Source organism: Protobothrops mucrosquamatus, unplaced genomic scaffold (genome assembly GCF_001527695.2).
Source record: "Protobothrops mucrosquamatus isolate PMUCROS unplaced genomic scaffold, P.Mucros_1.0 scaffold2934, whole genome shotgun sequence".
In the NCBI taxonomy this organism is placed as follows: Eukaryota; Metazoa; Chordata; class Lepidosauria; order Squamata; family Viperidae; genus Protobothrops; species Protobothrops mucrosquamatus.
In genome coordinates, this window is record NW_015388959.1 from 248,248 (window position 1) to 262,555 (window position 14,308).

Genomic DNA, 14,308 nt, shown 5'->3' on the forward strand with positions numbered 1-14,308 from the left:
AAAAAAAAAAAAAAAAAGGTGCCAGAACTCACACACGTCATACAACCCGCCTTGCCTACCCTGCAAGGTTCCATCCAAAACAGGTGCCGGAACTCCGTTCTGGGCGTTCTGTGAGAAAAAAAGCCCTGGGTCAAAGCCCTGGGTCACGGGCACTATTAGCTCCCAAACTGACTTGGAACTAGGTTTAGCCCTAAACCTAAATTCTGTATTTGATCTCACAGAACAGACTTCCTTAGAAACAGGAAAGGCTCCTTCAAACTGTAAGTTTTCCTACTTCACCAAACCTTTAGATTTTTAAAGATTCAATTTTAATTTATTATACCTCATCCAGACTGCAGTTTTGAATTAGTTATTTGGCACACCAGGTGAGGATGGAAAAAAGAAGTAAACCTGGCTATCATCAACTTAAAGAACTCCTGCCGATTACTTCCATGGCTTTATAAATATGCTAAATTGCATGAGGGAGACTGCTACCATACAGCCCCAAAGCCATAAATGAGAACAGAAGTTCTCCAGTTCTACTGCCTGAAACCTATACTCAAAGTAGAACAAAACCATAACGAAGTGCCCTCAATCTCCAACTTCTAAGTGCAGATCAAGCAACTGAACCAAAAAGGACATGAAGCCATGCAGAAGCTTGATAGGGATAACTAGCATTTAGCATTAATTATGGAGGTAGAAATGACAAAGTATCTTAATCATAGCCCTAATCACAACCAAACAACGGTATGCAATACAGCACTCACATACTAAGTTTTGTTAACTAGAGGAATAATATGCAAAAGCTGCCGAAGAGTTTTTAACAGCTTTCATAAAACCCCATGCACAACATAATACCCAGCTTCAAAATCCACCTTTGACCCTTTCACCCACAATACCACAAATTAAACCTTTACCTTTCTTCCAATCCCCAATTCAAGAAACAAATGCATTTACTGACCACAACCTAAATCTTATTCACAATCCCAACTTTCACTGTTCCAATTACTTCCTTCAGCTGCACATTCACATCCTTGTTTACTTCACTCAACATTTACAAGCCACATCCCAAGTAACTCTATTGATTCCTATCATTTTTTCTTCCATCTTCCCCCCCCCCCATGTTCCACAACTTTCCCCTCCCTTCTTTCTTACACATGCAAGATATTCTTTCTACAGGTAATCCTCGATTGACAAATGTCTATGGAGATTCTCAGTCATCCAGGTCATGGTTATCCCAAAGGTGCTTTTTCAAAAAGCAGCTGACTTTGTTTTTCCGTGGAAGACATTTTGCTTCTTATCCAAGAAGCTTCTTCAGTTCTGACTTAACTGACCTCCTGACAAGCAAAGTCAACAGGGGAGCCAGATTTACTTAAAAACCTTGTTATTAACTTAACAACTGCAATGATTCACTTAACAAAGGTGGCAAGAACGGTTATAAAATGAGGCAAAACTCATTTAACAACTGTCTCGCTTAGCAACATAAGTTCTGGGCTCAACTGTGGTTGTAAGCCCTTATGTTGCTAAGAGAGACAGTTGTTAAGTGACTTTTGTCCCATTTTACGACCTTTCTGGCCACAGTTGTTAAGTGAATCACTGCAGTTGTTAAGTTAGTAACATGGCTGTTAAGTGAATCTGGCTCCCCCACTGACTTTGCTTGTCACAAGGTCGCAAAAGAGGATCATATGACCCCAGATCACAGCAACCGTCATAAATAGATAGCAGTTGCCAAGTATCTGCATTTTGATCACGTGACCATGGGGATGCTGCAACAATCATTCAGTGTAAAAACATCAAAATCCCCTTTTTCAGTGCTGTTGTAACTTGAATGAATGGTTGTAAATCAAGTGTCAAGTTTCGAAGCACTTTTTTTTGCTGCTGCGACAATTATTGCTTCTCAGCATGACAACGAAGTCAGGGAGGGGAGGAAAAAGGATTGGACTGCAGACTTGAAAGATTAAGAAACCAGACCAAGAGAACCAAGGACAGTTCACCAGGTGTCTGGCCAGACCCAGAGACACTTTCTCATAATAATATTTTCTCATCTAACTGGGCAACGTGACATGATCAAGAGAGAGGAGAGTGTGTTCTATGTTCTATGGCAGTGATGGCGAACCTATGGCACGTGTGTCAGAAGCGGCACTCAGAGCCCTCTCTGTGGGCACACCTGCCACCGTCGCTGCCAGCTCGTGCAGGTCCATTAGACCGCCGCTGGTGCCCGGAGCGGCAGCCCCACCGAGCACAAAGGAGGTGAAGCAGCTAGCTAGCAAGCTTGAGTAAAGGTGGTAGACCATGCGCTCGCTGGCCTCTGTGTGTGGGGGCTGATGGTGTCAGGCAGCAGCTGCCCCTGCCTCGCCTTGCCCCACAGCAATGGCACCCCCGCCCTACCCCCTGCAGGACGAGCCTCCTGCCCACCGCCCCACCCACCAGAGAGCCCCTGGATCTCCCCCAATTCTGCCCAGCCCCCACAGGCATCCCCCCACAAGCAACATCAAGGTGGCCACGCCCACCCTGGCCACACCCGTGACCACTGCAGCCACGCCCACTGGCCACGCCCACCCTGGCTGCCATGACCACTGCAGCCACGCCCACCCAGTGGGCCATGCCCACGCCCACACCCCTGAGGGCACCACAATGCTGACGCGGCCCTGGCACTTTGCAATAAATAAGTGGGTTTTGGGTTGCAGTTTGGGCACTCGGTCTCTAAAAGGTTCGCCATCACTGTTCTATGGCTTTGGGTGGGGTTTTGCCAGAGCTGGTTTTGCTTTCATAATGTGCCGAAATGATGTACTCAATAAAGTTTTAACATTAAGAGATCAGAATGTCTTGAAAGTGTTTGCTTGGTTGGGTTCGTCAATCAGAACCTTGACATTGAAACCTATTTGTATTTTCTATCAATGCCTTCCAAGTCTTTGTCATGTACATGTTTCTTTCCCAATTATCAAACTTTCAGCACCTCATTCTTCTTTCCCCATCCTCCCTTTGGTCAGTTTGGCCTCTCCTTTCTGCTAATATCAGGAATTCCAAATACAATTCCCAAAAATTTAAACTTCTTAGAGGGTGGTTAAAAATGATCACTGAGCTCCCTAGCGAAGTTATCTCTCAAATATTGTTTTATTTTTTTGAAGAGGTGGTCTGGATTTAAAAAAAAATGGTGACATAGCCATTATTAATATACATATAATCAAGTAAGTTATCAGAACAATTAATTGATATGCTGCAATTAAGATTACCTCATGCATAAGAGATCTTAAAATTCCATGCAAGTTTATTCTAAATGAACGTCATCTTCTTGAACATCAAATTATAGAATTGCAATCAAGAAGTTTAAAAATAAGCCTTAACTCATATATGTATGCATAAAAACTATTTGCATCTCAGATTTGGATAGCTTACATATGCAAAAGGGAACTCCTCTGAAATGTAATAGAATGGGCATTTTAGATCCTATTTTACAAGCATATATTTTTATACAGACCTTCCCCAGCCATTAATCTCTGCAAATAGGATCATTCCAATATGGTTTATTATTAGCATTGTTTCTGTAGGAACAGCAAATTCCTGCAAGCTTGATATAAAATGTAATTATATAAACACTCTTAATAGATAAACCTACACTTGATCTTAGCCAAAAGGCCGAGAAGCGACCTTGGTTACAGATCTATAGTCATCAACTTATGCCAATTTTTGGGAGATATCTCTAATAATGTTTGGAACATTATATTTACTCACACATTAATCGGCTACCCACTCACGTAAACTAGGGAGTGACCCTAACATTTTGAGAACATGTATTTTCTTAACAGGGATGTTATTATTTACTATTAATGTTAGCACTATTTTTACTACTATTATTATTATTTAATATATTGTAAAAAGTGATGGCTATTGCTGGTCTACGACCGTAATAAAGTTTCTTAATAGATAAACCAATAGTATTCATTAGTTTAAGGAAACAAGCCAACTTGAAATAGTGATCTTGACTGGTTTTCATCAATAGTTAATAAATCAGTTTGGTCTTATTCAGCTACGGTGACACAATGCCAAACTTCACGTATTCCATTAAACCATGGTTGTTTATCAAACACACTAAGGCATGCAATTCACAAACCATGATTCCTAGGTTTAATATATGCTATGCTAGATAGGGGGGGAATGTAATCCCAGAACAATGCTGAGCACCTAAAGAACCAATAATGCTTTCTGTGCTTGTGAGTATGAAAAACTGAATGCATAGTTTCCTGCCCTTTTGAAGGAAGAAATTATAAAAAATGTAGTGAATGTGCCCCAAAATAAGCTTAAAAAGAAAAGGAAAATAAATGACCAAACTATCTCCTCAAATCCTCACCCTTCTGATATGGGTGAGGATGCTTCACCCTTCTTTTGAGCCTCAACTGTCGACAAATGTTCGGTGGAGCATTGGCCCCCAAAGAAGTGCTTAACTCCTATGCCAAGTCATAAAAACCATCAAGCAAACTATGGTTTATTTTTAGACCAAGGTCTATTTTTAGATCAGGAAGCATATGTTTCTAAATATCTCATCGTGGGCTGTTCTAAAGGAGAAAAGGGAATGTGGAATTCATTGGTCTTGTCCCAAAAATATTGATCTACAGTTTAGATGAAAGTGTGCCTAGTGTTTAAGTTCTTCTTTCTATTTCACAGCTCACAAATTTTCTCTGTAGTTCATCTAAACATGAAAAAAAAAGTTATAAAGGGACAAGGGAGGCAAAAAAACCTTGTTTTCCTTCTCCTGCTGATTATATCACTCAAATCATAAACCTGCGTTTTGCATCATTGTGTCTAACAGTCTCCTTCAATTAACCAGACAGCGTGGTTTTCCTTCCTTCCTTCCTTCCTTCCTTCCTTCCTTCCTTCCTTCCTTCCCTCCCTCCACCATATGAGGACAAATTATGCATTATAAACATCGCTTGGAGGTGGGAAATACTTCCAATGTAATCTATCAAATCCCCTGCATGGGGATTTGGGGAGGAAGTTAATCACCAATTTGCAAGAACACAAGCGAGCGGTCAGACGAGAAGACCTAAACTCATTGGTAGCCTCACCCTGTAATAAACAAGGACATACATTCAATTTTGCAGCTACCAAGATTGTTGGACAAGCAGGCACAAAAACAGTCAGGGAAGTGATTGAAGTCTGGGAAACAGTCAACAGTCAACAGGAGTGCTGATTTACCACCAGCCTATCAAGTACTTAGAGGGCTAGGGCTGGGCAGCTAATGACAGCTAATGACTTAAAAGCCAGCCATCAACATACCTCAATCAACATCTAAAAAGCCACTTACAACAGGCACTATAAACACTACACACAGAACAGCACACATTCTGCTAGAGCAGGGGGTAGGCAACCTTGGCTCTTTTATGACTCGTGGACTTCAACTCCCAGAATTCCTGAGCCAGCCATGCTAAGGGGACAGGGAGAGATTTCCAAGCTGAGGCATGCTGGCTCAGGAATTCTGGGAGTTGAAGTCCACGAGTCATAAAAGAGCCAAGGTTGCCTACCCCTGTGCTAGAGAGAAGTTGCCTGAGGATGGGCTCCAGCAAAAGTCCGAAAGCTCAGAAGACAAAAACTTCTGGTCCCGGTGACGGACCCAGATTGGATCCTGCAACTTTCTCCCGGAACACATATATTCACCTTTATTTGTAATAAACATTTATTTAATGTAATTCTAATTATATTTAAAAATAATTGTATGAAATTTTTCAGGGTTGCAGCATTCTCTTTTACCTGGTTCTTGGTATGCGACCCATAATCAAATGGTTCGAGAAATGTAATGTGGCCCAGCCCTGCAATATCTGTAAAATTAATTTTGAAAATCTCTTTTCTAGTCACTACCGAAATAATGAGGGCGAGAAACTTTAAAACTTTACTGTATCCTTCTACTCTATACCTTGATTCTGGATTCTATAATTAATGCTAGACGAATAAATGAAAATCAAACAACCGACTAACCAATGCCCCTCCCCCAATCTTTCATCTGGTAGGAAATATACTCTTGGTATTTTTTTATAAAGTCTACCAAAGGTGACCTCCCAAAAGATCTGAACGGCACCAGTCATTTATACTTTAAGTTGATCTTCAGACACATAGAATGCATACCCAATAAAGGTCACTCATGTTCCCCCGGCATCATTTTTCAGTTCTGTGTACCATCCAGCTCCTTGTCTTCTAAAATCCTAGCTGAGCAGAGCTCAGCCATCTCAAGGAATAAAACTTTATTTTGCAAGAATGCTGAATCCAGAGACTCAGACTAGTAAGAATAGTTGAAAATCCCTGAAGTGTCACTCAAAACTTTACTATTATCCAGCTCAAACTGGAATCCCTGGAAAGCCAACCACATTACATAAGAGATAATAAATGCACCATTAAAATAAAAACTTGTTAAAATTCACAGCATTCAGTCCATTTATGTCACCGGAGTGTATTCTATTTTATAGGGTAATAATAAACATAGATACATTTCGTCTAAATTAACATTAATCAAACCCTTTTTTTTTTCTTATGAGGTGGTCAGTATTTTACATTGAAAAACCTACAGATGATCAGTTTTACGCTATTTCTGGAAGGGTCACAATGTTTACCTTTGGCAATAAACATAATAAAACATCTTAACATAAAAGTAGGCAACTAATAATTCTCCATATTCTGCTCCTATCAACTCTAGCTTATCAAATCTCATATCTTTTTGGAGGCAGTAAATTTCTCATCCATATCTTAAAGGCTAATAGCTTCTAAACATTTACCAACTAGAATTCAACAGATACAGTACAATTCTTATTTGGTGCATAGACTGTGGCATAGTAACTGAAAATATTAGTTTGTACTTCTTACATTTCGTGGGTTATTCATTTGTACATGGAGATTAGTGAGTAATAGTGGCTAGTTCACAGGATTGATACAAGGACAAAAAGAAGGTACTGGTTGTCACCTTCAAAACCCTGCATCAGTGGCCCCCAACCTCTGGGGACCGGTTCCGTGGAGAGAGGTTTTTGCATGGACCAGAGGGGGCGTGGTTTCATGTGCTCCTGTATCCCGCGGATGGGGCATTGCTTGTTTGTGTGGACCGGTTGCTGGCATGCTGTGGCCCGGTACTGGTCCATGGACTGGGGGGTTGGGGACCCCTGCCCTACATGGCTCAGGACCAGGATATTTGAAGGGACAGTTTTTCCCAGTCACATCTACTTGACCCACCAGGGTGGGGAGGCAGGGAATGCTACCGGTCCCTTCTCCTAAGGAGGCCCATCTAGCAGGATCAAGAAGAAAGGCCTTCTCCCTGGTGGTTCCCTCCCTGTGGAATATCATTCTACAGAATGATGTCAAACTTGCAATGTCACGTGATGTCGTGCAACTATCGGGACGGTTTTGCCATTGCCGGCAATGGGGTGGGAGTGGCTTTTGGATGACACATCCGGCCCGTGGGCCGGCAGTTTGACACCCCTGCTATAGAGATAAGACTGGCCTCCATTTTGACACTCTTTTGCAAGGTCCTGAAGACCTGGTTTTGTGCCAACAGGCCTGGGACCCCATAGTGGGATGCAGGCCATCAAATGGTTCATTTGATTATTGTTGACAGGAGGGGGGGGTTATTCCTTTTTTATTGTTTTTATATTGGGTTTTTATACTTATTAGCCACCTGGAATTTCTCAGAGTGAATATATTCTACCTTATGTACCTTGAAGAAAAGTGAAATTCATATGTAATAAATAAATAAGAGCCTATATAAGTGTGTGCTAAAATTAGTTTTGAAGAAGTCAAAATGCTCTTTATGATTAACATTAAAAAAGCATGCTCACAAGGTTGCTTAGAATTGAGGCCTTTTTAGAACTTCCGGGAGCCAGGGCTTTTTTTGTCATAGAACGGCCAGAACCGAGTTCAGGCACCTTTTTTGGATGGAACCTTGTAGGGTAGGCAAGGCAGGTTGTATGACATGTGTGAATTCCGGCACCTTTTTTTTTTTAATACAAAAAAAGCACTGCCAGGAGCCATTTAGTAAATATCCTATCATGCTGTGAAAACAGCCATGAAAAGCAAGGTCAAGGAGATGGTGACTCACTGTGGGGAGATCGCCAACATGAAAGGCTAGAAGACTTCTGCACCAAGGAGTTGGGGGGGGGGGGAATTCAAAAGCAAGAATGGAAAGACTTATAGCTGGTTGTTAGGAAGCTATCATGGCTGTAAAGAAAAAGGTATTTAAAGACATTGACTAAAAAAGAGGTCCCAGGTTTTGCATCTGCCATATTCATTGTTTTTTCTTTCTTTGCATTTATAGACAATCATTCATAAACAGTAAATAGACATTAACGTTGCAGAAAATTGTCATGATTGTACCATGTAGTTCAAAAAACAGTTATATCTCGATTGAAACATTTGCCTGCAAACAACCCTGCATATACAGAATAACAGAGTTGGAAGGGGCTTGGAGGGCCTCAAGCATGTCACCTTATACCAGACATGTCGCGAAGTGGCTTCATGTGGCCCGCGAAGCCATCCTGGAAACAGTGAGGGAACGGCCCCCGCTGCCTTTGCCCTAGCCCAGGCTGGGCGGGAGCCAATGTACAATTTTGTGGTGGTCATCTATGCTGAAATGCATTCAATCTTAGCTCCACAAGGCCGTCTGAAAACAGCGAGAAACCAGCTCCTGCTGCGTCGGCCCCACTCCTGGGTGCATGCTGGGGAGGTGTCACTCTTTGTGAGGAATGAAGAAATGCACCATTGCTTGGAAGTGGCCAGCAAATGGCCGCCTACTTCACATATCCGGCTTGATGGGCTCTGCCTTGGTCCCACCCCTTTCTGCCAGAGACCCTCAGATCTGTCCCACTCCTGCCCAGGCCTCCACAGGCACCCTTGACGTGAATGATGTAGTGCTGGCCACGCCCACCCAGTAGGCCACACCCACTCCATCCACGCCCACCCAGTAGGCTGCACCCACCTTGGCCAACCCACCTGGCCCCCCCAAGGGAACCGCAATGCTGATGCGGCCCTCAATGAAATTGAGTTTGACACACCTGCCTTATACCACTACAGACAAACAGCTTTCCAGTCTCTTCTTATATGAAGGGGTTTCATGCAATGGGTCTTCCAGCTAATGCAGACATCCCAACTGTTACACCTATACAACTGTCAGAACAAAAATACCCCACTCACCATGCAAAATATTAACAAGCAGAGGTGAATGGGGTGAGCTCAGGATGAGAACTGGAGGAAATGCCCATCCTTTGTATATGCTTAGGGTACACATGAATTAATGAATGTACAGTATAGTTATATGCAAACATGTAGGGTACCTATGACCAAATTGTAAGTTTCAATTAATCTCTTAATACACCTATCTTTACAGAGTTAAAGCAAATAACTCAATCAGAGTGTAACAAGGTTAAATATGCATCATGTTCTATAAAAGAAAGCCATCTGATTACTTTAATGCCACTCCAAATTAAGCTGGAGGAGTGGCACATACATGTTCCAAGAAGTAAAGCTAATCAACTGCTTTCATTCTTTAATACCAAACTAAAAATTGGACTGAAGTCTCGAGAACTCAAGCACAAGCAGGGGGCTATTGGAGACAAGAGGAAAAAGTTGGCACTACCTTTTCTGCCAGCCAACCCAAATGCCTAATTTCTCGGCCTCCAGCAATTCCTGCTTTGCCCAGTTGATCTTTGACCTCTGAGATGACTTTAGGAATGAGCTCACTGATACAGGAGTGGATAGCATAGAACCAGGCCTGGGCGGTGCTTGCGTCTTTACTCCTTAGCACCAAGATGTGCTTGGCGTCTGGTGAATGAACTTCAACAATCCTGTAGAAGAAAAATAAATACATACAATAAATAGGAAAAGAGGGGAGAGTTACATATATTCTCAAAGTTCCAGTCCGATTACAGGATGTGTAGGTGTAGAAATGTGAAAAATCACCATGCCAGGGATGGGGAACCTGTAGTCCATTGAGTCAAGATCAAACTTAACATAGCTAGCGAAATGGGTTCCTGTCAGGTAGCGCATAGCAATAGCATTTAGACTTACATAGCGCTTTGTAGTGCTTTACAGCCTCTGTAAGCGGTTTACAGAGTCAGCATATTGCCCCCAACAATCTGGGTTCTCATTTTACCGACCTGGGAAGGATGGAAGGCTGAGTCAACCTTGAGCCCCATCAGGATTGAACTCCAGGCTGTGGGCAGAGTTATCCTGCAATACTGCACTCTAACCACCGCATCACCAGGGCTCCCTATAAGGTATCTCCCCATCCTATAAGCTTGGCATTCCACTGCAGTTCCATTTCACTTGTTCCTCATCATCAGTCTTCAATATGGCATGGGATGTAAAAAAAAAACCAGTGGATTGCTGAAGGTTTGCCCAGTCTACCTGTAACCCATCTTTCCCTGGTCTATGGAGATTCTCAGTCATCCAGGTCATGGTTGTCCCAAAGGTGTTTTTTTCAAAAGGCAACTGGACTTGGTTTTGGTTTTTTTTCTTTGAAGGCATTTCGCTTCTCATCTGAGAAGCTTCTTCAGTTCTGGAACTGAAGAAATGAAGAAGCTTCTTGGATGAGAAGTGAAGCATCTTCAAAGGAAAACAAAAACCAAAGTCCTTGGCCTTTTGAAAAAGCACTTCTGGGCCCCCTTTCCCTTCCATCACTTCCAAGAAAAGAGCTAAAGCCACTGTCTTCCCTACACAGGAAAGGACAGCTTGTCCAATGGCAGAAAACGTTTACTGGAGAAAGATATATTCTTTTGGAAGCCAAACACGATGAATGATGCTTGCTCTGTTCTTTCCCCACGGAGTGGTAGCATCAAGCAGCAGGATCAACTGACACTACAGGATTGGGTCAGTGAAGCTCAATCTTCTCGTGTCATCCAATCTGGGCGATCAAGTCCACAAATGGCCCTGAAATGTCACCACCCATTCATCTAGCCCAGCTGAAAAGTATCCCAAAGACGCTTTTTCAGGAGGCAACTGGACTGGCTCAGGAATTCTGGGAGTTGAAGTCCACGAGTCATAAAAGAGCCAAGGTTGCCTACTCCTGTTCTAGGAGATGAGGGATCAAAATTCAAGCCTATCTCCATCTATGGAAATCCACTGGCTTCTCTTTAAGCTTGTCTCTTAGTTCAACCAACCTCACTGGCTTGTTCTCATGGGGATTAAATGAAGGATTATCCCCATATATGTCACCCTGAGCTCTTGGAGCAAAATAAGAATATAAATCTATCAAATGGCATCAGTCTGCTGCAGCAAACACTGGCAATAAATTTAATCACGCCTTAAAAAATTAACCTCTTATGCCGGCTTTGAATTTAGGGAACTGCCATCTCAGCATAACTGAAAGGCAAAGGAGACAGTACAAGATACAACTCACTACAAGTTGTCCATCTTGGGTGTGGGGTGACACCACAATTAACCATTATGTTCAAACTGGACAATTAGAAAGCGCAATGAGTGTCTGAGAAAACAACATATTGGAAATCAGTGTATTCACTGATAAAACATTATCAGCAAACATCTTGTTGACCAACAAAAATGGTACTCATTAAATTAATACCTTTCCATCTCTAAAAATGGATGGTGTCATTTCTCTAAAGAAACAATTAAAAAGTCAACAAGAAAAAGAACAACAACAAAAAACAAGATTGTGGAGATGAGTTGGTTCTGCTTTGTATTATTTTTGAGGATTATTCTCATTGCAATAGCAGGGCAACAGTCAATGTGGACATATTCTTCTCTATTCTATCTGGCTTTCCAACATGAATGCCCCCAGGCATGGTTACTGATTCTTTGTCTGCAGTGAGAATATGTCAGATGATACCAAAACACTATTTTAAGTTACTTAAAAATGCAATCTGCTCTTCTATAAACCTCACTGGCTTTTCTCTCGGATCTGGCTTCTGAAACATGACATTATCTGCAATTTGGTGATAAAAGTTTTCTTTTAGATTTCCCCTTGTCTGGAAATGTTTATGGCAATGCCACAGCTCTGTTTCTTCATACCCTCCACCACAGTTATGTAAACACTGCATACAGAACATTTTTGATAAAGCCCACATTGGCCTAAAGGAACTGTGCATTTAAATAGGAGATGTCTGCCATGATATATATACTGTCTTCTAGCCATGAATACAAATGCTATTGAGCTTTCAAAGAGCCTGCTCAGATAACCATATTAAAAAAAACAACAACTATCTTTTCTCTAAAGCCTCCATGGTCAATAAAAACATCTCAAAGTTCCTTATAAAATGACAATAAAACCCTCAAGTTGGCAACCTCTAAATGTACAACATTGGAAGAGCAACAAAAATGATTACAGGGCTGGAGGCTAAAACATACGAACAATGGTAACAGGAATTGGGCATGTCTCTAATGAAAAGAAAGACAAAGGGAGTGGTATGATGGCAGTGTTCCAATATTTGAAGGATTCTTACAAAGACGAGGGGGTCAAACTATTTTCCAAAGTACCAAAATGCAAGACAAGAAACAATGGATGGAAACTAACCAAGGAGAGAAGCAACCTAGAACTAAGGATAAATTTTCTAACGGTGAGAGCAATCAACCTATGCAATAGCTTGCCTTCAAGTTGTGGGTGTTCCATCACTGGAGGCTTTCAAAAAGAGACTGGACAAACATTTGTCTGAAATGGTATAAGGTCTCTTGCTTGAGCAGGGGGGTTGGACTAGAAGACCTCCAAGGTCCCTTCCAATTCTATTATTCTATGTTCTACCGGAACTCCAATCTCCAGAATTCCCAACCAGCATGGTCAAGGCTACCTTATTTTTCTACTTCTCTTCTCATCCTGTGCACAGTGTCACTTGCACCAAACCTTCAACCCTTCTCTGCAGAAACAGAATTAATCTGTCCCATCTCTGGGACATTGGTAAAGGAAAAGGTAGAGTTTCCACTCAAATGCAACCTCAGGGCATATTGAACCAATATGCAATCCAAAAGTACCATTCAAAATTCAGAGACCTCTGTTTTCCAGAGCAGTTTGCTAGCAATTTAAATCAGTATTCAGTATTAGGGAAATGACTGCACACGTTCAGAAAAATGATACAGGAGGGTTTGCTGTCGTAGTAGAAAATATGTTGCAAAAATATTAGGCACAAAACTGTGAAAACATAAAAATGTACATGTGCATGTATTCAGAAGAAAGTCAGATATTCTTAATAAAAACAGTTTCCGCATTTTCCATTAGGTGAACTCTTATTTTTTTCACTGGCTGGGCCATATTGGTGGTAGTATTCATAACCATGTTTAAATAAGGGCTCAATTTCACAATCTATGCAGCTGTATTAACCTAGACCAGGGGTAGGCAACCTTGGCTCTTTTATGACTCGTGGACTTCAACTCCCAGAATTCCTGAGCCAGCACAGCTGGCTCAGGAATTCTGGGAGTTGAAGTCCACGAGTCATAAAAGAGCCAAGGTTGCCTACTCCTGACCTAGAAGAAAATTTCTCAAGCTGATGGTCACCTCTAGGTATACTGACAGACTAATAAGCAATCTCACTTTTATTTTAAAATTAATGAACTGCTCAATGGGTATAATAAGAAGACATTGTGTTCTGTTCTCCTTTCCATATCAAAACATGCATTTAGCCCTGGCAGACAGCTTCACGGGCATATTCACGTACACGCAATCATTTACAACATGGCTGTGGCAGCATGATCCAGAAGACTCACCAAAAATTATGCTTATGCATATCTGAATCTAATTAGTCTTCAGAACCGTACAGGTAATCCTTGATTTGTGACCGTAACTGAGCTGGGAATTATGGTCATAAGTTGCAAGATGTGACTGTGCACAATGTTATCATCTTTTTTGAAGTGGTCATTAAGAACAAGCCATGGTTGTTAAGCCAAGGCTGTGGTGCTTCAATGAATCCATTATATCCAATGAAGTGTTTTCTCCAGAAAACAGAAGTAAATCCCGGAAATCAGCAAAAAAAATGAAGAGCAATCACATGGCTGGGGAACACTGCAACCTGGTTGCAAATGCCAGCTGGTTGCCAAGCACCCAAGATACTATCACGTGACCTTGTATGTATGTGGATATGCAGCCCTCAAACTTCAAATAGGATCATAAGTACCTTTTGGGGATCCACTGTAACTTTGAACGGACACTAAGCAGAAAGTCATTAAGCAAGGACCATTTATATTGAAGGCAGTTTCCAAAAGTATTACTGTGCCCCTGACTTTGCAGGAAAACCTAACCAGTAATCTGATTTTGCTTTAATGGACCTGACCATTGCTAGAAAGAGACCCTGTTCTAAATAAGCTTCTCTCCTCGGAACAATATGGTAGAATGAGAGGCAATAATGCAAGATAAAATAAA

At 41.7% G+C, this 14,308-nt stretch overlaps 1 protein-coding gene and 1 pseudogene across 1 annotated transcript in view; both read right to left on the reverse strand.

Annotated features, from left to right (window-relative positions):
* Positions 1 to 9,791, reverse strand: part of SNTB1 (syntrophin beta 1) — a gene marked incomplete at its 5' end in the record, with an annotated part of 32,950 nt that extends 23,159 nt beyond the window's left edge. The window contains 1 exon segment of the mRNA XM_015826032.2: positions 9,584 to 9,791. Coding sequence (XP_015681518.1) covers positions 9,584 to 9,791 — 208 coding nt within the window.
* Positions 3,483 to 3,627, reverse strand: LOC114923331 (annotated as a pseudogene).
* Positions 9,792 to 14,308: the final 4,517 nt, after the last annotated feature.